The following is a 26,977-nucleotide window of genomic DNA, read 5'->3' as shown; positions in this document are numbered from 1 at the left end:
ATAAAAGATAGCTTTCACCAAGACAAAGAGCAACCACAGAGAGGCACATGAAATTAGTTTATACATTGCCCATCTTTGCAAGATGTATGAAGGGAAATTAGGCAAATTAATAAGGGAAGACAGTATGAAAGTCTGAATTTAACCTACTGTGCAGGAGGTGCCCAGCCAGCAGGTTGCCTGAAAGCAAGAGTGGATGGGAAAGAAACACAATCAGTCATAAAGGAAAGGCAGTTTTCTATATTGCTTATTTCTTCCCTCGCCTGGGCAGGATTCTGGTCAAGGTGGGGCTTTTATCTGAGCCAAGTGACATTTTGTATATTAAACTTTCAGGGACTGTGCTGAGAAATGTATGAGCATGACTCCAGTACCAGTATGAATGCTAATTATTTTCAAAAATAATTAGTTGCTGGGTGATGGAGGTGACAGATTTATTTAAATTCCTGCCAGTCCAACACAAGTACAGAGATTGTATTTGCCTGGGGTGGCTGCTCCTCTACACACACTGGGACCCAGAATACAGTTCACCCATATGGAGGTGAGCTCTCCCATTAATATCCTATTATGGCTTTGTACTATGGGTTACATTAATGTCCTTACTTAACATTTCAGAAGCATCAGTGATATTAATAAACATTAAGGACTGGCTCAGGAATAATTTACACAAAGTGCAGCGAAGTTATGCTCTGGCAGCACTTGTTGTTTTAAGACATTTGCAATGAGGTGACACTCTCCTCGTAAAACATCCGGATGAGAGCAGGTCATTTGTTTTGTGTCACCTTAGGCTTTGAAGCAAAAAAATCTGCATTAACTTCTGGCACTGAGTCACACTGGGAGGCTGGCCATGACCTCGTGTCCACAGGGCACAGAAGAGAGGTTTGCCTTCCTTTGGGTTCCTTGGGACAAGGCCATGGAGGGGAGGATGATCTGCTAGGAAAGATGAGGGCTTTGAGGGGAACCTTCCAAAGTGAGAAAGTTAAGGAAGGACATCTAGGATGAAATTTATATTCTTGTAGTTGTTTTAAAGCATGTAGGAAAACAAGTTCCATCATGCAGGGGTAAGTTTGGGTGAATAGCTTTTAGACTAAAGGTTATTCACAGCTGAGTGGTTTGATTCTCCAGTGCTAATTATTTCTGCCTTCAGTTGGATCATGAGAGTAAAAAGGATTTTTTTCCTTCCAAAATGGATAAACAATATTGAAAATCAGAGAACAACTTGTTGGTAGTAAATGATGAAGAAAGTTTGTCAGCTAAATGTATTAAATCTGTAGATGTTTTCGCTGAATTTCCTCAAATACCTTCCCCTTTTCCCAAATGACATACAACACAATCTGTACACGCACGACAAACCAAAGTCAACATTTATCTATAGGAAAACACCTGCAAATCAGGATCCTCAGACAGTTTGTTCAGCATGAAAAGTCATGAAAAGTACCTCAGCCCTTATCCTAGAAATAATAAAATTAAATAATTTATTCCTGCAGCTGATCATTCGGACACCTTATAAAGTAAAACCACTCTGAGATAGGAAAGCATTGCAGAGTGTACATAAACACAAGGGCCTTGGTTTGTCACAGCGAAGTCAATGGCAAAGTGCCCAGTGAATTACAGCCTGAAGAAAACAGCCACTGGAGCAATGAGCTGTAATCTGCCTTAATCCATAGTATCAGCTGTTGACAGATACATACAGAGTACTAAAAACTGTTAGCAAAGCAGTAGGGACCGAGAGACAGCTCTGAAACTTTCCTTATCACGTTTCTAAATTCACCAGAGGTACCATCCTTATGATGTATGACAAAACATATGTTTTCTCTCCAAACTTGCTGGCAGATCTAACCAAAAGTGTCATCAGACTATCGGGAACTGACTAGTGGAAATGAAGCTCCTGTTCTGCTCTTCCTCGTTCCTTCTCAGAGATGAAAAGAAAAGCCCCCCTGGGATCTGCCCTCCTCATATGTTCTGCAAACCCAAGGTCTTTCCAGCAGGAGCTTGTTCTCTCTTGTATTCTTCAAAATGTTTGGAGCAATTTTTAAAATGTTACTTGATTACTTATTTACTTATCTAATGATCAATCAATCTATTTATTTATTTATTTCCCTCCTGCTTGAACAAAAAAATTAAAGAATTGGGGCTGAACAACACATTTCCTGCATTTTGGGACAGCTGCTCTTTTTGCTAAAACCAGCAGCCTCAGATAACACAGTGGAGGAGGACTGGTCCACAACACCCTCTGGATGGCCATGCTGCAGCCCCAGGTCCGGTGTCCTGCTGAAATTATTTATTCATAGTAGGGAGGTAAGCTGTAAGGTTTGTTTTCCCATTGCTTTGTAATTTCTGAAGGGATGCGCATCTGAATTTTGGCACTTCCCAGTAGAATTGATCTGATTGACTGAGGAAGCAGGAGCAGGAGAGCAGGTGTTATTAGGGACATCTGTCTGGACCTTGAGATGCTCACCCTGAGATACCAGTCTGGCTGAGTGCTTTTTGGTGAGACAAGTCAGAATGAGCATCACCAAAATGGTCTGTCTCTCCCCAGCCACCTGGGGCTGCTCCGCTTGGATGGGATGAAGTGGGTTGGGATAGGATTGGATGTAAGCACACACTGCTGTGTGTGGGTGTGGTTGTTTGTACTGTCCATTGTGTCCATACCAAAAGATGTCAAATTGCAGGTTTTGCCATCTGCTTTCCTCACAGTTTGGCATATGGCAGAGTGACCATGCACTCACTGGACCACAGACATCTTACAAGACCTCACCAGAACTCTCATCTTCTAGCACAATTTAAGTATCTGCTGACACTGGAGTACTGGAAGTGAGCTACTTCAAGAAGCAGTGATTAATAATAAAGATGTTTTGGACTCTAAAAAGGTTGTTCTGCCTGCAGGACCCAACCTTTAAAAATATTTGAGTTTAAGAATTAGAGTGATAAATACCTTTTTAGAGATATGGCCTGATACCTTAGTCCTGGATTAGGCTATGTACAACCTTGTGGGAACTGCTCTGCCATATCTAGATCTTGCCTCTGTTACCTTCTCCCAAGGGTGCTCCAGGGCTAGCACCTGAAGCAAAGCTTAGTGTTTCAATAAACACTATTAATACATTATTAATACAGATACTGTGTAGCAAACCATCCCAGCAGTCACAAACCCGCAGATGCATGGATCCAGTGAAGCAAGCAGAGCCCAGGCAGAGCAGAGTGAGCCTGCCTGCTTGGCTCTATTCCTTCAGCTCAGCATCCAAGTGAGCCAGACACAATCCATTGGCTGCTGCAGCCCTCTCGTGGTCAGCTCAAAGACAGAATTTCTACGTGGGAAGGCAGCATGTCTTAAAAAGCACTACTAATAGCTAATAGATACCATATTAAAGCAAGAGTAAATATAAAAAAAAAAGGAATAGACGCTTAGAATAGTACTTGTTCCAGGTGTACAAGAAGAGTTGTTGTTAAATGACTTGTTAAATGACTTGCTTTTCAAGAATCAAAAGAAAAATCGCAGCTAAAGCATTAAGCAGCGGTGTTTTTAATGGGGGTGCCCCATTTCATCTCCCTAGGCTGTCGTTGAACAGTCTGCTTTGAAGTGCTCCTTTTCTTTTGAGCATTTGTGCATTGATTTACAAAGATATGAGTAAATTTTGTTCTCACTGATTTTTTTTTTTTCTTTTTTTTTTTTTTTTTCAGCATCTGCTTACTGGAAACACATCTATATGCTCAGGAAACTCCACAGAGGAGTGAGACTCTAAGTGCTGTTTGGCTGGGGAAGATCTGGGGGAACATATGAGGTAGGTGGTACTTTAAAGCTTGAAAAGGAAGCCTAACATTTGCTATATATATGTTTTTATTTTTATTTTACCAAAGAGAGGCAAAGACTTCACTAACACCTGGAAATAAACTATGGGAATTAATAGTGGATGGAGGATGTTCATTGGAGCAATGCTAACAGCCTTCCATCAGGCCAGCCATTTACTCCCCACCCAGTGCTGCAAGCAAGCAGAGGAGCCAGCTATAGAATAAGAACAGTATGGATCAAAACAGAAAGCTTGTGCATAAGGTACAGGATAGAGGAGGCTCTAAAGGAGGCTCTTCAGTGTGGATTAACATTTCTTAGACCAACAGCAAAGAAGAAGTACTTACAGATCATGAAGTCATGGTCCTTCCAGAGAGATGAAGTCACACTACCATTTTTCCACAGCTTTTCTCTTTGTTCCATGGCCCAAAGTGCAGAGTGAGATTTCAACTTACCTATATGACCATCGTAAACCTATCCATTGTATTTAAGTGTGTAGGTGCTGTGGTGATGTCACCCCAAGGGCAGGCACAGGACATGGGCTGCAGCAATGCAAATGTGTCTGCACACATCCTCAGGGTCACTTTTCTCACTTACAAGAAGCACTTTATGTTTCCATAAAATGGTACTTTGCATTTCTCTATTTTTAACTTAATAACCTCTTCGCTCTTCATTTTCTCTAAGCCCACGTATACAGAGCAAGATGTGACATTTTCTGTTTCAAAATGGCTTTTATTTTGTATGGAGAAAAAACAGTAGAAAGAAAGTAACAAAATTAATACCTGCCTGAACGACCACAAGGCAAATATTATCCTGGAATCCAGAAATTCTCCAAACAAAATGGTGGAAAAAAAAATGTTAAGACGCCTATATTACGAGATGCTGAGGTGTTTGGGGTAGTAAATAACTATGCTGATTAAAAAAAAACAAACACAAACACCAAAAAACCTAGTGCAGAGCAGCGTGCTCCTTTCAGTGTGCACTGAGGCACATGCTTAGTGCAAAGCAGTAGGGATACCTTGCAGGTCTTGTCCAGGTATAGTTGTAAGAAACTATATATGCATATATGCTGCTGGCATGGAGGCATCATATAGTGTCACATGGACACATTTTCAGGTATGTAAACATGTTGTCTGCATAGAAAGCTGGAATTCCCAGCATCAAAAGCATAGAGGGGATGCATACCAGAGAGTGGTGGTCAATGGCTCAGTGTCTGGATGGAGATCAGTGGTGTCTCTGAGGGGTCAATGCTGGGACCAATGCTCTTTGAAATCTTCATCAATGACCTCAACAACAGGATTGAGTGCACAATTAGCAAGCTTGTGGATGGTGCCAAGGTGTGTAGTGCACTCAACACATCTGAGGGATGGGATGCTATCGAGAGAGACCTAGACAGGCTTGAGCAGTGGGCCCAGGAGAACCTCGTGAGGTTCAACATAAAGCCCAGTGCAAGGTCAGGAACCTGGGAAGTGGCAACCTTCACTATCAATAAAAGCTGGGGTATGATAGGATAAAGCACAGCCCTGCTGAAAAAGACCTGTGGGTACTGGTGGGTGCTAAGCCAGACATGAGCCAGCAATGTGCCCTCAGCCTAGAAAGCTAACTGTATCCTGGGCTGCATCAAAAGAAGCATGGGCAGCAGGGAGAAGAGGGTGATCCAGCCCCTCTACTCTGTGCTGATGAGACCTCACCTGGAGTACTGTGTCCAGATGTGGACTCCTCAGCACAGGAGAGACATGGACCTTTCAGAGTGCATCCAGAGGAGGACCACAAAAATGATCCAAAGGATGGAACACCTCTCCTACGTGGACAGGCTCAGAGCTGGGGCCATTCAGCCTGGAGAAGGTTCTGGGGAGAACTGAGAGTGGACTTTCAGTATCTAAAAGGGGTCTGTGAGAAAGAAAGGGTCAGCCTCTTTAGCAGGCTCTGATATAATAGGAAAAAGGGAAATGGTTTCAAACTGAAAGAGGGGAGATCTAGATGAGATATAATAAAAAGATTTCTACAATATGGGTTGTGAAGCACTGGCACAGGTTGCCCAGAGATGTGGTGGATGCCCCATCCCTGAAGAAATTCAAGATCAGTCTGGACAGAGCTGTGAGCAACTGATCTATCTGTGCATGTCCCTGTTCATTGCAGGGACTAGATGACCTTTAAAGGTCCCTTCCATCTCAAATAATTCTACAATTCTATGATAAAATACTTCCCATGCAGGCTTGTAGTATAATACAGTTTTTTACATTCTGAAAAAAATTCTCCCAATACTGAACAGTGCAGGGTGAACTCTTGGTTTCATTGAGCTCAGAGGAACAAAGAGTTCATCCTTGACATCACAGGCTGCTCCATCCTCCCAGACTGGGATGGACGAGCCCTGCTCTACTGCCTGCCCATCTCTGCTTTGCCTTACAATTGCATTGCCCTACTCCACCTCTGCAAGTTGGTCCAGGCTCTAGGATTCCACTACGATCATACTGAGATTGTTGCAGAAAATGACTCTCCCATCCTTCCTGCTGCTGCATTCAGGCTGGCAAAGAGCCTCCTGCAGACGGCTCCGCAGAGCTGCTGGTGCTGTGCCCAGGAAATTTTTTGTCCCTGTCAGGAAATCCATCATATGGCCTCCAGCTGGGTCCCCCTCAATAAAGCACTCAGTGATGTCCCAGCCCGATGGGAACTCATAAACGTGGTACTTGATGCTGAGCTTCCTCAGAACTGCCGTGATGCTGTCGGAGGTGATGTAGTGGCCACTGTCAGTTGAAGGCAAGCAATGCCTGTACTTCTTCCATAAGCTGGCCCAACCGCTGCTGTCTGTGGAGGGGAGGAAGATCAGGCACACCTAAAAGCACACACCTGAAAAAGCTCGTCCCAGATCAGCCTCCCCACTACTGCTGGTGGAAGGCTTAATGCTGAACATGGGAAACTGTGTTTTATTCACCATACCACCAGCTGGGGACTTGAGAATGACACACTGGAAAAAAACACTTTTTAAAAAACAAGTATGGCAATGTTATAAGTGCCTCCTTTTCAAAGCCCACAGGTCTAGGCAGCTCCCTTTGTCCTGCTTGAGTCTTGGCCATTGCTGTGTGGAAAGAAGAGCTGCAGAGCTCAGGCTGTCTTTGCATGGTGCTCATTTCACCATGAACAAGGACTGGCCTTCTTCCAGGCACAGCTGCTCTTCTCTCTAGGCAATTATTCCACAGAGTCATTCATCTATTTTAAATGCAGGGAAGCAAGAGCATGCAGGTTATATCCGTGTGGTTCCATCAGACACTGGGGTCCAAGAGTCCAAGCCCATGAAAACATTTGTTTTGTTTAAGTGCTATAGAATTACTGCTACTGAAATCCCAAGGCAATTATCGCTGGCTCTCATACTTCATAGCAACGATGCAAAAATGGGAGGCCTCTCTTACCTGACAGAATTATGATCAGGAGTTTACCCTGATGGTTGAGACAGCTGTGGAAAAACTTGATGGTGTTAGGAATATCTTCTACACGGTACAGCATCTGGAAGGGAGAGCTGCATGCAGTTATTCCTACTCCAGCCCTGCAAGGCTTGTGCACTCTGTGCAGAGCTGGTGCTTTACACCAATTCTCTGACGCTTCCCTCCCATTGCTGCCAGTTTTGTGGCTGGGAGATGTGTGCATCCCTTTAAGTTTTTAGGCAAGTTCTTTGCACAGCTCACCATACTCACACCATACTCACCAAGTAGTTAAAACCAGTAGTACTGAATATCTTACCTGAATCATATGGATGAAGTCGAACTTCTTGTGTGTGTTTTTCTCTTTCACCTGTTGTTCATACTCTGAGGAAGTAAGCTGGTGCCAAGTAAAAGAGACCCCCTGCAGATCTGGAGCTCGATTAACCAGCTCTGTTTAAAAAGTAGAAACAAAACACAAATTTCACAGAACAGCATAAAAAAATGATCATACAAATCAATGGTCTTGGTCATACCCCAGATGGCAGAAGGGCCCAAGGTGCCTCACCTTTGTAGGCAGCCACATGCTGTGGGTTGGGCTCTATGATTTCGTTGTTAATAAGGACCCCTGGGTGTGCAGCCTGCAGGATCTGGATCATTTTTAGATCCTGTTCACCTATTCAATAAACACAAATCTGTTATTTTTAAAAACATTTGAGTGGTGATGAAAGGATGCCAGTGCCCCAGCCAGCAAGATAACATTATTTGCAGATAATAACAAGAATAAGAAAGAGATAAGCAACAGAGCAGAAACCTACTAATGCTAATATTCTGGGTCACAGGAGGAACAAGTTCAAATAATTAAAGATCAATGTTTTAAAACAATAGGAAACATAAGTTTTTGAGAAAAACACAAAGTTAGAATGAGGAGCAAGGAGAGAGTCAACACAGCCATGCAGCTTTGACGTTGATGCTGCCCTGGGGAGGTGACAGCTGCTTTGTCACAGGTGTGACACTGCTTGGAGAGCTGGGGATATGCAGTGGGTTAGTCCCCCTCTGGAGTCAGGCCACGTGGTCTGGGAATCCATTATCCAGCTGTTGTATTAGAGCTGCAAATAAAGGCTCACAGATTTGCAGCTTGAGCATCATGTAATTGCCCTTCATATTTCGTTACTGCTGCTCCTCCAAGACAGTCTGAGCTCTGGAGGAATAAGCATCACCCTGTCTTGTTGTCCTAGGAAATCCCCAGTGCCTTTTAAAGTGATGCAGGTCACCTTTGCTCCTCCCAGAAAGGCATGATGTGCTAAATGTTCAAAACTCATCTGGTTCATCTGGGATTATGGAAAGAAACAGCAGAGATGATCACGTTGAGTGGATCTCTGTGAGAATTCTGTTTGCTATTGAGAGTGGAGCCTAGAAATTGTCCTATCCATGCAAACTGTACACTCAGGACACTCGACACCAGATCCTGTATCTTCTCTGACCTTCTGGACTAACTATGACAAGAACTGACATCTCTGATAGGTGTTATAGTAAGTAGAATTCAAGGAGGGAAATTCCTGCCAGCTTGAATATAAAGATGCTGATGATACAATAATGATGGACCATGGCAACTCAACACAAGCTGACACAAGTAATGCTGCTCAAGATTTGTCCCATTCTCAGGCTCGTGTGCCTCCTGGAGAAAAGCAAAGAAGCTGCCAGCAGCACCCTTCAGCACAAGCCAAACTGGGGCACTGCTGAAGCAGGAGTGAAATCCCCTGTAAACCACAGCCCGCCTGATCCTCACCAGCAGCTGACAGCCAAGATGCTTGCACCAGCCATGGGGAACGTGGGCTGAATGAGAAAGCGTGACCGGGACCAAGCAGCAGCCTTTCAGGATGCAGAGCAGGTCACAACCCCCATTAATAGTTCAGTTGACTACACTGATTCGGGCCGTGTGAAATCAGAGTCCAAGCCTCAGAAGGTCAGGGATCACACTTGACCTTTTGCTCGGTGCCATGCTGGCTCACTCCCATGCCGCCCGCGCAGGTTCGGCTCAGGCAGCCTTGGCACTGCAAGATGGGAGCCTGCATCCCTGCTAGAATGTCTTAGGTCTTTTACTTTCTCACTGAAAGTTCTTCTGAAGAGGAAATAAAGAAAAATGCGGGTAATGTAAAGGGTTTTCCTTTCCTTTGTGTTTTCTTGGAGCCAGACAAAATTTCGGTGTTATAGTACATAATGAGAAAGAAGTGTAATTGAGAACTGAATGATTTCTTCCTCCTTGCTTTCTCATATGCTACAACATATTCCCAGCTGGGGAAAATAGCCTCTGTTATTTTTGTCTTACTCAGGAAAACAAGCAGAAAGAGTGAGAAAAAATGCTTCCACTAGAAAGTATTAATACTTATAATTCAGCTGAAAATACTTTTTAAAGCAAAATCAAACTGATAAATTGAACTGCTACTTCTTTTCTCTACTTTCTTTACTTTTTTCCAGATTCCCTGGGAGCAAAGCCGGATGTTTCACTCTTCACTTAGAACAGCTTTAAAGCCATTTCTTCCAAAAGATTTTTCCTCTCTGGGGGGAAATACCATTTGCAGTTAAACTCTAGTAATCTCTGGATAAAGACAGAGCTGTAACAAAGAAACCCATCCTGAAGAAGCTGGCTAGGTGCCATACTGGTGGTTGTGCCAGCCCATGTCCATCTCCACAGCCCCTTGTGTCCCTGAAAGCAGCATGAAGTAGGAAGTGCCTTTGAGTGCCTCGTGTCCCTGAAAGCAACATAAAGTGGGAGACTCTAGGATGGGACCTTTGGGTGGGAACAACGTCCCAAACACTCAAAGTCTTTCCAGTGAGGTTTGGAGATGCTTTCCTACTTAATCTAATGAAAGACTCCTTGATTTTAGACACATGTAGCCAGATGACAGTCATCAAGAGACTGTCACGAGAAATAGTGTTATTAATGTATGAGCAGTTCTCCCATAGCTCAAAACCTGGGTAGTACTTTCCCTTTCCCCAAGGACCACCATTCCCCAGCATCTGCTGTGCTTTTCAGCTCCTTACCTGTGCCGCTCCCCACTCCCAGAATGTTTATAGTCGATTTTCCATTGCCGAGACTGAAATTACAAGTACATGTTACTCAACCACAGTGTGTCACATAATTTTATATTTTAATTATAACATCTTGGATACCACATTGGCCCAATTTAACTGAGACGTGCCACATGAAATCTGAGCATCCCTTTGGAACTCAGCTATAACTTACTACATGGCAAGAGCTTACCCTGTATGAGCAGGCTCATATTTCAAAGTACAGTAAGGAGCAGGATATAGGATTTCTATTCCCCTGCCAGAGTTTTCTTCAAGCTAAGGCTGACACCACACATAAAGGCCTCAAGAAAACCCAAAGCGAGAAGTTCCCATTGAAGGAGCAGAGCTGTGCCTGGCTGGGGCTGTGGGGGCAAGGCAAAATGGGGCAAATCTCTGCAGCCCTCGGGAGACAAGTTTGGTTTTCTGCACTGCATATTCATTAGCATCCTACTAAGCTGCAATATTTTGTATTGGTCCAGCAAACAAAATTGCTTAAAATTTACATTAAGAAATATTTAGAAATATTTCTTCTAACATTTCCTCAAACAATTTTTTTCTCTTTATTATTACCTCTACTGCATTAGATAGATAGATTGATTGAGAAATAGATTAGACAGATATAAGTGTCTGGTCTGGAGTTACCTGCCTTTTTTTCTCAAAGAACAATACACTTTCCACAATATCCAGCAATTATCCAGACTTGAAACTGTTTTCTTGTATTTTGGATCTAGCCTGTTCTGAAACTATCTACGGTCACACAGGCTTAGTACTGTGATATTACATCAGTACTTCACAAAACTGATTATCATTTGATGCTTAAGCAATGCAAATCAACTTAGGATAGAAAGAGAGAAAGAGAGAAAGAAAGAGAGAAAGAAAGAGAGAGAGAAAGAAAGAAAGAGAGAAAGAGAGAAAGAGAGAAAGAGAGAAAGAGAGAAAGAGAGAAAGAAGAAAGAAAGAAAGAAAGAAAGAAAGAAAGAAAGAAAGAAAGAAGGAAAAGAAATAAAAATTCAATACGCTTTAATCCTTGGAAAATCAGCTAATGGAAGCAGATGGACATGCAAATAAGGTGTTGATTTTTTCCTTTACATAACCAAATAAGCAGCACAGGGTATTAATTGAAATTGCACTTAAACAGAATATTTGAAAGGCTGCTGTTAATGGAATCAAAACTTAAAAGCATTAAAATTTCATTCATGCCCCAGAAAATCCATCATCCTCCAATATGTTTGCTGACCCAAGGTCACAGTGGACATGCTCCTTACCCAGCCATGATGTGTGGCATCACTTCCTTGTTGAACTCATCCATGCATTGGTGCTCTGTTGAGTGATCCAAAAATGACTGAAAGGCCTCTACATACTCCTCAGCCGTGAGACTTCTCATGGAAGGGATGACATACAGCTCTTGAGAAACAAATATGAATGGCGTGTTAGTGACTTCCAGGCAAATGAAGGATCAAAGCACTTACCTCGTGGAAGAAACCAAACCAAACCCAGCCCAACCCAACAGAAGCCAGAGATTCGGGAAGATGGTGCAGAGGTCACACAGCCCAGGAGCCATCCATGCACATGGGCTTATGTGAAAACTCAGTCTGTTGACACTAAAGATATAAAAATTACTCTTTGATGTCCTTTGACACCAGCATGTTAAGCGATGGTCATTACTGCAGGTTGCTCTGAGGAAGATGTACCCATTTCCTGGAGGTGTTTAGCTGGGTGCTACTTGGTTTGCAGAAAGGGAGTGTATTTCTGGCAAGAAGGTGAAGACGATTGCTCAGGAGGTTCTGGAAGGGCTGTGGTTCTCACACATGCTGGATAGGATGAATGAAACCCCCAGCTGTTGGCACACTTGCTATTAGGGGTGATGCACACCTGCAGCTGAAGCAAAAATAGTTAACTCCGTGTGCCTCATTTCTGGCTCTCACTGACATGGGACTGCAATACACTGCCAGGGAGGTGAATTCCCACTGGGAGCCGTGGCTTGTGGCCATGAGGGCAATCGGCAGCAAAAGCATTTCAGCTGGATGGGCTCATACTTACACACCAGAACTAAGATTTCCAGCTCTGAATCAAGGCCCAGGCAACTCAAGGGGCTACAAGCAATTATTGCAAAAACCAGCTTTCCTGACGTCTCATCCCAAAGATGTTGCTCCTGCCCGGGCACAAGCACTGGCCAGCTGCTTGAGTCTGAGGAGCAGTGATAAGACTAAGACTTCGGGCTCACTCAAAGATGCCATTCAGCTAAATGCTGTCTCTGGGGTCCATCTCAGACAGATGGCTACATCAAGGATGCAGCGGTAGTGCCAACCTCAACATCTGAGATCAGCACTGAAAAGGTAGTGTTGAGAAGGGAAAAAAAATCAGCTTCTAACCTAATTTCCTCCTAACTGAAGTGAGGATGAAGGACAGGACTCAGCAGAACATCTTCATCCTCATTTTCGCCTTCTCAGGCATTGCTTATTTAAATTCTGCTTTTAGTTGCTGCTAGTAAGATAATGTTGTACATCTTGTATAGGACTGTTCAACCTTACATGGATGCCTATGCTGTTTCAAAAACCGTGTGTCCCTGGCTGCTGTGTTTCTGTGAGGTATGAATAGGGATTCAACATCCAGCCCAACTGGAGGTACAGATATCAATATCTATCTCAGATAGATCACCTGAATTCAGTGTAGCACCCTGTTTCTTTCTTTTTCTTCCTTTAACAACTTCCAATTCTGTTGCCAAGAGAATTAAGATATATTTATAGTGAATGGGCATTTTACTTTTATCTCTTTTTTTGTTGTTGTTGTTTTGTTTTTTTACTCCCAAATACCTGAATTATCGTGTGGATCTGCCAGAATCTCTGCTTCAAAGTTCATGCTGGGTAACCTATTCCTGTAAGGAAAGTATAGTACTTCGGTTATTTGAAGAACCTGTACGCTTTTTTGAAGCTGCACTGAAAATGCAGAACAGAAGGAAGATAATCCAGGACAAATTTTCCTCGTTCAATAATCAATTCTATTTGGTGCTCTTTTACTACAATAAAGAAAGCTAAAAGCTCTTTATCATACAGAATTGCCAGTGATGGTGTGCCCACCTGCACCAGTGCTTGCCTGAGATGTGTGGTGGAAGATTCTTCCCCCTCTGAAGAATCATTCACCAGTCAATACAGAGGAAGGCATTAGATTAACTGTGAGTCTTTCAGTCATGAAAGGAGTAGAAGAAATAGCAGTGAAATTTCAAAAAGATGATAGGGAGCTTCAGCATCTGAAGCGCGTTTCTTGTCCTGATATTTCAGTGTTTGTTTTGCTTCTGTTTCTTAATTTCAGCTTCTCCTGCCTTCAACTGTTACCTGGGTGATTGGTAGTATCCATAGGACTCAAGGGACAAAAGGCAAAGGAGTCAATGGACCATTACCATTTTCATTCAGGCAAATGTTTTCATTCTTAGTTTTGGGGTTTTTTATTATGTGAAAATTTCCAGCAATGAAGTCACCTCTCCATTTTCCTTTGACAATGTGTCACATCTATGAAAGAGATGTGCAAAAGGAAAGTATGAAATGAAATTGAAGCAAGGACCTCATTTCTGCAAAGGAAGTTTTAGGGTGAGGCTACCTACAAAAAGGAAATAGTTATCTTCTGCATAACTATGGTGGAGATGAACAGCAAGACATAGGAGTGATATTCCCATATAACCTTGGTTTAGCCACATTGCTGCTCCCCTAGCCTTGCCATTATTAAATGCTTCATGACAGTCTGCAAAAGCAGTAAGCAGCCCTAAACTCCCCTCTGTAATGGAAAAGCTCTTGTGCAAATAAGAAATAAGCCAGGAGATGGAAAAGAAAAATGAGAGACTTGTAATGGTCGCTTTGAGACATGAGCATAAAAAGACTGCTAGCAGGTAGCATGGAAATGGCCACATGTGCAAATAACATGCTGCTTTGGTGAATGAAAAAAGACTAGGGCGTCCCAGAAATACTTGGAGACACTGGAGTGCTGCCAGGTTCCTGTAAGAAGTTCCCTTTTCATCTGAGTTCATGATAAAAATCTTGTAGAAAGAGCTTTTCAGGCTCCCACAAGGTAGATCAAAGGTCACAGTTCTGTCATCTCAACCTCAGATCCCCTATAAAAGGCCTTACAGAAGTTCTGCAGTAATGAGCCTGAACTTAGCCCCCCTCCATAAGCTCCAGCTTGGCTACAGGCCAGCTCTTCAAATTTCCACTCAACCTTCTGACCTCTTCCATCTCTTCGAAACAGAGGACTATTTTGTCCTCTCAGCTGGCTGAACCAGGCAAGGTGATTTTCAGGATAAATTTCCCACCAAAATACTGAGAGATGGCAAGATTTTTCCTGCACAGGGATGCATACTCCATTTCTAACAGGTCAAATGTTTCCAGCCACCACAGAAGACCTGCCAGGAAGCTTGGACGGACTGTTCAGCATAAGCATTCACCAGGAGGGAGGATGCCAAATTAACTCTCCCACCGAGGTTTTCAGCATTTCTCTGCAGGCAGGGTTCCTAAGACTGATTAACACTAATTGTTGGGAAGGTGGATACGTTTTGGGAGCAACGAGCATGGCAGCCAAAGGCTCCCCCTGGCAGCAGCAGGCACAGAGGCACAAGGAGTCCCTCTCCTGCATCCCTGGTGGCTGAATGAAGCCCTGAAGCACGAGCCCAGGATCTCTTTCTTTCCATCACGTGCAAAAACAGGAGGTCTCTCTTCACAAAGCCTCTCTCACCCCCATCCCTCCCAGGATGCGGGCACATGTGCTTTTATTCTCAAATCACACATGGCTGCTCATGACATAGGGACCCCTCCCCCACCCCACCTACCTCTTCATCTCAGGGGTGGGTTCCATGGTGTGGGCTGGTGCCAGGGCTCCCTCAGCCTGGCCGTGTGCTCGTGGCACGGCGTGGAGGCCGGTGTGTCACCCGGCTCCTAGGTGAGCATTGCCACCAGCACCAGCCTCTTGCTCGACCTCTGGGGACACTGGTGGTGGCCTCTAGCCAGCACCTGTTGGGACAGCAGCGTCACTTGAGCGATGAGGTGAAACCCGAGCCCTGCCCAAGCGGTGACGTCTGCCACGCCGTCCTCCTCGTACAGACAGAGACACGGGAAATGCCTGGGCAGGGAGCTGTGGTGTTTTCAAGGGGAAATAAAAGGACAGAATGAGAGTGTAAAGCCTTTACAGCTCCAGTGGAGGTGGCTGAGGGATGTCAGCCACCACCGGGCAGATCCAGGGGCTATTTTATTTGCTTTTTAATTTGCTTTGAACTCCTTCTCCACTTCCCAGCTCTGCACTGCCTCCTGCCAACATCTGAAGTCCCAGCTGTCCCCAGAGAGGAGAGTGGGCACAGGGGAGGAGCAGGACCCCATGTCTCTGCTCCATCAGGAGCCATACAGCCAGGCCCACTACATTCCCCACCAAAGCCATCCCGCTGTTGCCCTGCCACTGCACTTCTCTGTCCCATCCCCACAGGAAGCACTGCCCACGCCATGCAGCCCTGAGCACCCCATAGCCAAACCTTTCTGAAGCAACAGGAGCTGAGGAGGAACCTCCAGCGTCTGGGAGCTGTGAGGTGCTGAGAGCCCGCTGTGCGCTCGCTGGAAGCTAATCCCTGCCCGCCCCGTCACCCGGCCCAGCGCCGAGCTGGCATTAGTGCACAGCAGTGGCCTTTGTTCGGCAGCACAGGAGACAAGAGGGCCTTGTGCACGGCCCTGCTGCAATGCCAGCCCTCGGGGCAGCCATGCATGTTGTGCTTTGGGGTGCGCTGGCAAGGTGCTGCTTTAAGCTGCGCTGAGCTGTGTGTTTCGTGCAAATAGGAAGGCAGGTTTTTGGACCTGAGGGTGATGTCTAAAGCTAAGGCTGTTCCTCTAGGAAGACAAAGCAGCTGTGTTTCCCCACACAGCTCCTAGTCCTCCAGGGCTCCATAAGGCTCAGCATCACCCACACAGTGCTATGCCCCCTCCAGCTCCATCGGACTGCAGAAACAAGCCCTGGACCTGCACCACCAAATACCCTCAAGCCTTGTAGTTTGGAAACTCGTGACCCATTTCCCCCAGAACTGAAGCATGGAAATCCATTTTTTTTTTTAACACACTCTTCTTGCCTTTCCATTAAAGGCTGGCTGTTGGCACAGCTCTTTTAGAACGCTAAAAACACCTTTTGTCAGACTGTTTGACTAGAGGTTGTATCTCATGTAGCTGTAATCATAGAGTGAAGGAGAGGGCAGAGGGGAGTCTGACATGGCCACCTTGAGAAGGGCTGTTTGATTCAAGGCCTGACCAGCTTTTGCTCTACAGACCACTAAGCATTAAAAATATATATCTCTGAGAGCAAAAACAGTTATGGTAAAGCACTCCCTTTTACTCTCAGTAGCTCACAGGACTTCAAGAGGAAAAAATATGCTCAGAATTTCAATTCCTATGTTCTTGTGCTGCTTCCAGCACAAAGCAGCTGCAGACTGGGAAGGGCTGGGAGCTGCTCATGGCACTTCATCAGCAGGATTCAGAACACCTCACCCTAGAGCAGGGCAAGCAGTGGTGTACAGAAGAGCAGAGGATTGCTAGGGTCTGTCCCTGGTAGACAGACAGCAGAACCAACAGTAAGGCTGTGGAGAACACAGATATGCTCTTTCAGCAAGGTTTGTGGCTGAAGCAGAGAGCCTGGAAAATTCCCAAGGAACATTCAGTAGAAAACTGAATCATTTACAGCTGTACTGCAGAAATACATCACATCCAGGTGCTTTGACAGCCCAGCATTCCTGATGCAGTCATAGCACTGTTCTCACCCACCTTTTGGCAGATTGCAATATGGTTAACAGAGGAATCATCCACAAGAAAGGACCTAGGGGTGCTGGATTTATTCCACTGAACACAGAGACCACTAGATGGTGATGCAAGGACGTTTTTCTGCTCCTTCTCTTCCCTTGGCTTCCCATTAGATGAGCTTGGCCTTTCCTGGTAACACAGGTGGCTGTTGTCTTTTTCTTTCTGAGTGCTGACAGAGGTCATTTGGCAGCAGATCGCTCGCTGCCTGCCTGTCCTGCATGAGCCAGGCTGCAGACAGCAGTACGACGTGCTTGCTGCTGGGGGAGTGTGTTTCTCTCCATTGAGGCTCAGCACAGGGAAGAGCAAAGGACTTGGCTTTCACTTTTTGGATTAGCCTTTTTTTGTAGGCTGTAGAAAAGTATTTTATATTAAACACAGTGGGAGAAAAAAAGGGTTTTCAGGAAACTGGTAATCTCTGAAAATGGCCACACTTTGGAACAGTTACTGTGGAAAAAAGTCAGGAGATTTTCCTCAGGGTCAGCAGTCAGATCTCCAGGCAATATTTTCTTCCTCCTTTGAGACCAGTTATTGTCCTACAAATAAGAAGAGAAAGTAGATAAGAAAGATGGATTGGCAGTGGCACATTCAGTACTGGTCTGTAGGGCAGATGTATGCTATGAGCACATACGTGATACAGGGACACAGGATGCAGGAGTGATGCTGTGGGGTGAGCAGAGGTGTGTCCCAGCTCTCCTAGCACGTCTTTAATTGTACACTTGGTAAGGGTAAATTTACTAAGGATAAATGGTAATATTAAATTTCCAGCTTCTGCAGTGTTGTGGGACACCCAAAGTGTATCAAGGGTTCAGAGCATGGAATATGGGATCATGGAACCATGGAAAAACCCAGGCTGGAAGGGAGCTCAGAGATCCCCTGGATGCCTTGGAAGAAGTCCAGGCACTGGCTCACTTAACAGCAATTTCAAGTAAGCTTTCAGCAGCTGGTGGGTAGGGGAAGGGTAGTCAGAGTGCCCCATTCTGAACAACCACCTCAGAAAAGGCTTTGGTAACAAATCTGAAGGCAAAATAATTTTATAAAAGACTGATAAAACCAGAATACTTAGGAGAACCATTCACATATTTAAGTGATTAAATGTCCTACTTACTCATTACGCCTAAAGCAAGCAGCTTAAGCCATCAGCTCATAGCATGATTTCAGACCTGGGGGGCAGAGGAATGGGAGGGAAACTGTTTTGTGTCTTAAATTGTTTCTCCACCAGCTGCTAAAAATTGATTGCCAGTTTCCATTAAACAGAGAAGCACCATTGGTCTCCTGCCTCCCCAAGCAGTGGCAGTCCCTTGGGTGCTGCTGCTAAGCCATGCCCCACACTGCAGTGCCTGCGGCAGCCCCATGGTTTTCCTCTATTTTTCTCCCCCACTGCTTAGCAGTCTCCTCATGGTGACAACGAAATGTCTGTTTTCCAGGAAACCATTTGAGCGTTATGGATTAGCCATGGTAGGCACTTGCAGACCTCCATAAAGCATGTTGACACGCTCTCCGGTGTATTACTAACTTGGCTGAAAAATTGATCAAAACTGATAGAGTTGCAGGGCCCTGAGTCCCTTTACAATCTGCTACTGTGCTGCTTGGCTCTGGCAGAGGCAGAAGCCAAACCTGGTTTCTGTGAGCACAGTCTGCACTTTGCAGGGTGTTTGTGCTTTGTTCCATCGTATCTCCTTTCTGGGAAGGCAGCCAGGTGTCAGCTCCCTGGACATCCCCACGTCCCAGTCCTACCAGAACACCACCTCCTTCTGTTTGCTGCTTACAACTTGATATTTGCTGCCAGCCCAAGTGAGGGCTGAACAGCAATACCACAAACAAAGTGTCAGGTGAGATGGGAAACACTGAGATAGCAAACGAGGAATCAGAAGTGGAAGAGATAACACAGCTAAGCATGCTACCAGAGTCAAAATGCCTCTTGCATTCATCCTCTGGTGCTCTCTGTACTTCTGATACAGCTTATGGACTCCAGTGATGTTGTTTAAACATATGTTTGACACAATGTCAAACTATTAATATCATATATTCTTATTAGAGGAAAAAGATGCCTTTGTGGCATTGACAGGCCATTGCCCTTATTCTCCCATTCAGCCCCTGAGTCTCATTTCCTTACCCCAAGCAGTTTTTGGGGCAATTCCTCTAGCAGGGCTGTGATCACTGGGCAGACATGATTGGTCGTGGAATGACCACCACCAAATGCCTCCACAAAGGCAAAGCTCAGCTCCAGCACATTTTCATCTGTTACTGGACTGTAGCACAGCTCCAGCTTTCATCTCTTTCCCTTTCCTCTTCAAACAACACATAAGCAAGTTAGCTTTCCTACAGAGAACGTACTTTTGATCTTGATTTCTAGTATCAGCTACAGCAAGAAAAATTAAAATTCAGGATTTGTTACCAACGCTTTAATTACCCAATGTTATCAAGTTGTCACCAGGCCTTTAATTATTTTTCAGTTAATATCTAATTTCCCGCATTGTGCTTTTGTGATGTTAGGGTAGATCTGCAACTGTAATAGAAAACGTCCAAGTCCTTTACGATGTGGTGGATTGGAAATGACAATGTTAATAAAATTTACTCATCTCCTGTGCCAAGAGCCACCACTGATACAAGGTTTATCTGCAGCTGGCATGCTGTTTGTTTATGCCCTTTTCGTACCACTGAACACATAATAATTTATTCTCCAAAAGAGCAGTGATGCAGTTGCAGAGGCTGCCCAGGGAGGTGGTGGAGTCACCATCCCTGGGGTGGTTCAGGAGCTGTGGAGATGTGGCACTGAGCGCTGTGGTCAGTGGGCATGGTGGGGTGGGCTGGGGTTGGACTGGGGGATCTCAGAGGTCTTTTCCAACTATCACGACTCTGTAATTCTATATTCAGAATGAATATAGAATCCGTGTGCTGGAGACTGTTGCCTATTTTACACCATCTCTCTCCTGGTTGTCCCAGCAGCACACAGAGCAGTATCTGAATGCCCCATGCAACGTGCTCTTTGCATGCCAACCTAAAGCTCTCTCCAACAGCGTGGCTCACAACCATTCCCCAAAACAACAACTACACTGCACAGATGTGGATCATTAGTGCTTGAACCAGAACTAACTTCTCAGAAAATTGTACTTATTGCAGGACAAATTGAGTCTGCTACGGCAGAAGCCAGAATAATTGCTCAGGGGACTGTAGGGCTTATCCAGCAGTTAATTCATTATTTGTACCTGCTCGGAGCCAGGATAGAAACAGCAGGCAAGGCAGCAGCAAACAAGGTACAAACTCCAGCGTCTCAGGATCAATTTGTTCAGATAAAGGCTTATTGCCATCACGGCAAGGTTGCAAAACACCTCTACAAGCGTTTACCAGTGGGAAAATAGGAGGGAGCAGCTCCACTGCAGTCCTTCAGCTTTTTGATAAGACGTGTGAGCCCTCTGTTCCTACAGCTGTGACCTGAACACAACTAATGCTGTGCTTTGGGCTTTGCTGTGCCACAGCCACCCCAACATCAGGGCCTGGAGGGCAGATCCCACTTTGGCAATGGGGCCAAGCCAAGGCAAGCAGAGAAGGAGCAGCAGCAGGAAGACACTGCTAACAAGCAGCCACACCAACCGCATGGCACAGCTGGGACTCCATCACAGCTCCGTGTGCTCCTCGGGATGCGGCTCTGTGCAGCCCTACAAGCACCTCCCTGAGGGATGTGTCCCCTCTTTTCTCTTGGACTTGAGCACGGCAGGAAGTCAGCAAGGTTAGAGTTTTCGTGTGCTTGGTGTGTTCACACTGAATTTACTATAATATACTTTTTTTAATACTACAAATGCGCAATTTTGGTTAATAGCTATGTAAGTCTTAATACATCATCTCAAACAGATCCATCATTGCTTAATATTTTTGCAGCTCTTCCCTCTACAACACAGGATAGTTATTTTTTATTTTGGTTGAGAGAATGCGTTAACACAATCTTGGGGAGAGTTACGCTATTTGTTCTGCACCATTACACAGCCACTTTTACTAAAGCAAGCGATAATTAATCTGATTGTCCCCCCTCCCATTAGGTATAGTGCAGATATGGCCATTTCTCTGCCCTCTGAAAATGAACACTTCCCACATGGCAAAGCAGTTATCATGAAGGAAGCCTCTCTGGCTCAATAAGGCCACCAAGACTGCACCCAATTAGCACAGCCATTTTTCAATCAGTTACCAAATGGAACTGAAACAAATGCAATAGGAATTCATGAAGCACACTAGGAGAAATACCTACAGCTAAAAGAGCAACAAAACCAACAGCCCCAACTTCAGTTGGCTTTCGTCATAGCATGGAGTAATTTGGAAGCACCAACATTTCAATGCACCATGTTTCCATTCAACGTCTATTAACACATATCATGCTACAGGGGGATGTTTTTACGGTGGGAAGAACACAAGTGCTCTCAACGAAATGACTCAAGGGCAATAAAGCATAAATCGTCTCTAAACCTGTATAAGGGATGCTGAAGTCACAAACAAGGCATAAAATAATACAGAGCTAGAAAGTGCTTTTTCCTTGTTAAGTTGATCAAAGAAAAGCCAGTCTGGCAAGCTTGTTCTATCATGCAAATGGATGTGGTAAAAAAAAAGGAAATGAAAATTCTGATCTATATTCATTGTCTGGATGTCAGCAAGGGAGAAATAAAAGTTCCACTTTACATTTTGCTTTGCTTCAGAAAGCTGATCTGAAGTTCCACAGGAAAAAAAAAGTAATCAAAGCTGATGAAGAAGCAAAAGAAAATCAAAGATAATTAATAGAAACAAAGCAAGCATCAGACACGGTGTCTAATATTAACAAAATACAGAACACAGAACGTGCTCGACTGCACCCAGCAGCAGCTTTGGGCACTGACAGCATTGTAATGGGCAGATTTATGGGTGGATTTCTCTCCCAAAGCCCCCAGCACCAGCCTGGCTGTCACCACTCCTGTCCTGAGCACCACAAGACCCCATCCCAGCAGCACTGGGGTTGAGCCCCAGGCACGGAACAGTGTTTTCTGATTATTTTTTTCCAAAATTTTCCTTTTCTCCAGACTGAGGAACTCCAGTTCCTCCAGCTACTCCCCGTAAGACTTTTGCTCCAGACCCCTCACAGCTCTGTTGCCCTTCTCTGGACACGCTCAGGACCTCCATGTCTTTCTTGTAGTGAGGGGCCCAAAACTGAACACAGCTTTCGGGATGCAGCCTCATCAGTGCAGAAATCAGAGGGATGATCACCTGCTGCTGCTGCTGGCTGCACTGCTGATACAAGCTGGGATGGCACTGGCCTTCTTGGCCACCTGGGCACATTGCTGGCTCATGCTCAGCTGCTGTCAGCTAACACCCCCAGATCCTTTTCCTCTGTGAAGACTTCCAGCCACCCTGGCCCAAGCCTGTAGTGATGCATGGGGTTGTTGGTCACAGGAGGAGATGAGGTTGGTCGAACCCAGCTGAGACTCGTGCTGCTTGTCTTCAAGCTGCAGCTCTCCTCACTTCATTTCAGATTTCACAGCACTGGGCTTTTTTCCCCTAGCATCCATTTCTCAGGTTTGCCTGATTGTGTGAGACAGGCAGCTGTGTTTTAGATCTTGGCTGTCATGGTGATGGAAATGAGGGGATGAACAGTAAAAGCACTAATATTATGTGGAAAAATACTCAAAATGTTCATTACTAATTAACTGTACTCGCAAAGAGTCAGACCTGATGATTCGTAAGCAGGGCTGCCAATTCAGCAGGGCTGATTTCCATGAGGAGCTCATAGCCATGTGAGGTGGGACCCATTAGACTCAGCACTGCTCCTTTCTAGGTAGTGTTCTGCCTGTACATCAAAAGTACTGCAGAACTTTGCAAAATGGAAGGTTTTAGGGTTGTTTTTTTTTTTTTTCTTTCTGTCACAAATGACCCGCATTGTATGAACAGCAATACCGAGCATGAGATCTGTCCTCCTGTCTCTCACATCCGCTGTCAGTCCCACAGCTTCATCAGCGCAGATTTTTGTGGTCAATGAAATTGAATGATGATGCCAGCACCTATTCCTGTAGAAAACACAAAATTACTGAAGAGCCGTTCACATAAATAAACACTTCCCTCAGAAGAGGACAGCAGTGTTAATGACAAATTGAGTGAAAACTCACTTGGCACGAGGCAAACAAAATAGTAAATATTTCACATTACTGCTCTGCAGTTACAGAGACTGCATTCAAAAATAATTGCTGTGGATCTGCCGTATTATCCAAAGAAATAGAGTGGCAATGCAATCATGACTTGACACTTGACACAGCTGCACTACAGCTTTTCATCTCAGCCCAGATGTTAACAGGCTTCATCAACTGACTGTGTCAGGTGAGAATGTGAGATTCTCTGAAGACCTGGCAGCCTCGTGATGCTTCCCCACAGTGAGGAACATGCCCAAATGTCACTGCTGCTGCCCCAGAGGCAGGATCATGGCACAGGGCTCACACCAATGCATGTCCCCAGTGCCCCACTGCAATAGGAACCAGAGTAGAACTGGGGCTGAGATACTGAACCACCTTTTCTCCACTCCCAGACTGTCAGACTCTACAAGATGAAGTGCTTTACTGAGTTAAATAGTGCTGGGGTTAGAGAAAACACCAAATAGCTGTAAGGTGGCCCAGCTGGCTTCTACTGTGATGTTTTCTTGCTGTCTGTCATGGGAGAGAGAGCTCAAACAGCTCAGACACTGCCCGGGTTTCAGCAAATGTGCCACTCACACCTCTTAAGAGAAGCTGCTCAATTGCAGCAGCTGAAACACAAGTAGTCACCTGTGTTTTGGCTGTGCTGCAACTCCCACAAGGCCTACTTAGGGTATGCTGGAAGAAAAATCTCCCATAAAAGAATCTCTCCTGCAAAGGCCTACTTGGGATTGCTTATCTAAGAACAAGATATCAACTGCCACCACCAAATTTCTCAGGGCAATGATTTAAATGGGCTAGATTTAAATCCATCGTGTCCTGACATTGATACCATTCTGTATTTCTGCACTCAGATGGATCCAAACTACTCCACCTAAAAAAAATTGGGATACAGTTGGTCTACCCACTGTAGGTAAGCTAAGAAGCTTGATCCTGCAGGAGAACATCTGCCAAACACATTTCTCATGGCACACTTAAATCTTTCACCACTCTAAGTCACAGGCTGCTGTTCTTCCCTAATTCTGCCACTGAATTTAAAACCAGTGCAGAGGACAAAACAAAATTGTGCAATTAGATCACTTAATTTAGAATCACAGAATCGTGAAGATTGGAAAAGGCCACTAAGATCAAGCCCAACTCCAGCCAGTCCCCACCATCCCTACTGACCACATCTCTCAGTGCCACACCTCCGTGGTTGTTGAACACCTCCAGGGATGGTGAATCCCCCACCTCCCTGGGCAGTCTGTGCCAATACCATTCTTTCTGAGATAAAATTTGTCCTAACATCCAACCTGAACCTCCCCTGGTGCAACGTGAGGCCATTCCACTGCACCCACTGCTGACACTTCTGCAGAAAAGCTACTTGAAGCCAGGTCATGTGCACTGGAAGCCAGATTGCCTCAAAAAACATTGTAACTGCTACCTTCTGCAGCTGCAAAATTAATGCCTGGTGTTCCATGCATCCACAGACTGCTGAAAGATTCTCCACTGTTATTATGTTTGAAGAGTTTCTTCCAAATGTCATATTGTCATGTAACAACCACAATATTCATAACATGCAGGTGAACTTTCATAGAGCCGAGGAGAAAATTAACATTCTTCTTTATCAAAGGAAATTGAATCTGATTTCTCATTCCATCAAAATGCCTCTTTGCCTTTCAGGATGAATCCCATCAATTGCTTTAACCCATGGATCTGTCTGGAGTCTGCTCTACATGCTGTTGTAACAAAGCATGTTATCAAGGCAAATGAACATAATTACCAGTGAGCGCAAATATAGGGTTTCTGGATTCTTTTCTGAGACATTTCCAATGAAAGTGACCAACGAAAGTTGTTTACATTTTAAAGTAAGGACAAACTGTATTAGATTGGGAGATAAAAGGGCATACGCTAAACATCCCTGCGGAAAGCATCCTACAGCTGTGATCACCACTACAACCATTCAGCCAAGTCTGCTCTCTTCTCCCCAGGTGTAAATGGAACCACATCTCCACGCATGGCCAAAAGCAAAGCCATTTCAAGGGACAGCGGGGTGTTCTGCCCCCAGACAAGTCATCCTCATAGAGATAACATAAATCAAGCTCATGCCCAGGACAGGAGCGTGTCCCAGCTGTGAGACCTGGAAGTTACTTCATTTACATTACATTTAAACCAGGCACACGTTAAACCTGTCCTGAGGCATGCTAATACATCAGGCATTCCAAGCCACGTTTCAAAAGGCCTTGAGTTGTATCATTTCTTTCTGCATTACTACTTCTCAATTGAAATCAAGCCCTGACATTGAGCTACATTTCTTCTTCCATTCGTATGTGCAAATTAGGCTATATATTTAGAAAAAAGGCAGATTTTCAAGAAACGAGCTATGCCACAAGAGCAGCAAATGATCTGATCCCTAACAATCATACTTATGAGGACTAATCCAAAATGGAAATGCTCAACTGACTGTATTTTCTTCATTTTCTAGGAAACAGGTGAATATAAATGCACTTTAGCAAAGAACACTATGCAATTAGGCTACTCTTAAAGCCATATGAAGACAAGCACAAGCTAATTTACAGGTCTTTATCTATTTTGGCTAGTCAGAGTTCTTACACTGTTTCATTTCTAGAGCAAATAAAATCACTCTCTTTGCTCTTGGCCGTGGCATCTAAAGCTAAAACACTCAGCGGTGCTTCCTGTGTGACTGCTGGAGGAGAGAGGATTAGAGCTGGGATCCAGCCCTGCTAACAGCAACGTTGGCTCCCAGTCCCTCTGGTGCTCCTACACACAAAAGCCCAGATGTTCCACGTATTTAGGCACAGTGACATCTGGATGCAGTATCTGTGCATGCAAATATCCCAGACGGGGCCCACCTGTGCAGCTGACACATGTAACAGCATACACCAGCAGTTCTTCAACCAAAGCACAACTTCTATGCTTTCACTGCTTGGGCTCGCCCAGGGAAAGAAGAAAGCATCTCGGTTTGGGCTGATATTGAGGGCAATGGCCACGTTGCAGCTGCCATGTTTTGTTATTATTACACCAACTCTTCCCACCCCAATGCCTGTTTGAGCAGCTTTCTTAATCGAGTTTATTCCATCATTTTTTCCACAAGCTATCATTCTCCTTACATCATATCCCACAGATACACTATGTTACGGCCTGGCAGTACTCCTAGCAGCACTGGAATGTCACTCCCCTTCTAACTCATACGCCACTCAAAGGTTCAGTTCTGGGCACTGCAAAAAAAGAGGAATAAATAAGTAAATACAACATACATACATACATTCATAAACAGGCTATATATATTATTAGGCTCCCAATGTTACTGATAACAACCAGACCCTGCTGCTTGTATCATGATCACTTACAACTCCAAAGCAGAAAGTAGGACCAGCCAAACGCCTTTGGCAGGAAGCTGGGTTCTCTGCAACTCACTGAGACAATGTTCCCTCTCGAGTCCATCAATATTTGTTTCTTTGGAAAAGGAAAGTGTGTTTCTGACCCTGCTTTGCAGCCACAGCACCGCCATGGCTTGATGCTGCGACCTTCTGCCCTGCCAGGGAAGTAAACCTATTCACAATGCTATATCTTCAATGAAATCATAGCGTTCAAATATAGCGTTCACTCTAAATACGAGCAGTGCTGTGACAACACGAGCATCGCCTTCTGCCTGGTGATGTTCTTCTCTCATGATAAACCCTTGCACAGCAACTGCACGTTGACAAGGGCTGCTAATAATTCTTTTCTTCCCTTCTATCTAATTATTCCAAAAAGAAGCAGCAC

General features: G+C 44.7%; 1 protein-coding gene across 1 annotated transcript; it reads right to left on the bottom strand.

Moving 5' to 3' along the window:
• Window positions 1–5,883: 5,883 nt before the first annotated feature.
• Window positions 5,884–18,184, bottom strand: HNMT (histamine N-methyltransferase). Its single transcript, XM_085228733.1, has 8 exons — window positions 18,181–18,184; window positions 13,077–13,199; window positions 11,529–11,667; window positions 10,237–10,289; window positions 7,760–7,867; window positions 7,514–7,644; window positions 7,186–7,279; window positions 5,884–6,583 (listed from the first exon to the last, which is right to left on the bottom strand). Exons 1-8 carry the CDS (start codon window positions 18,182–18,184, stop codon window positions 6,228–6,230), a joined length of 1,008 nt encoding a protein of 335 aa, XP_085084859.1. The 3' UTR covers window positions 5,884–6,227.
• Window positions 18,185–26,977: the final 8,793 nt, after the last annotated feature.

The sequence above is a fragment of the Meleagris gallopavo genome, chromosome 7, assembly GCF_905368555.1.
Source record: "Meleagris gallopavo chromosome 7, MGAL_WU_HG_1.1, whole genome shotgun sequence".
In the NCBI taxonomy this organism is placed as follows: Eukaryota; Metazoa; Chordata; class Aves; order Galliformes; family Phasianidae; genus Meleagris; species Meleagris gallopavo.
The sequence above is the reverse complement of the archived record's forward strand: the minus strand, read 5'-3'. Positions and strand labels throughout refer to the sequence as shown.

What these genes read in the sequence shown, in the direction of transcription:
- HNMT (XM_085228733.1), bottom strand. An exon ending in GCATGTGGCTGCCTACAAAG is followed by an intron (nt 7,645 to 7,759) that starts GTGAGGCACCTT and finishes CTTTTTAAACAG; the next exon opens with AGCTGGTTAATCGAGCTCCA. An exon ending in ACTTCATCCATATGATTCAG is followed by an intron (nt 7,280 to 7,513) that starts GTAAGATATTCA and finishes TCTCCCTTCCAG; the next exon opens with ATGCTGTACCGTGTAGAAGA.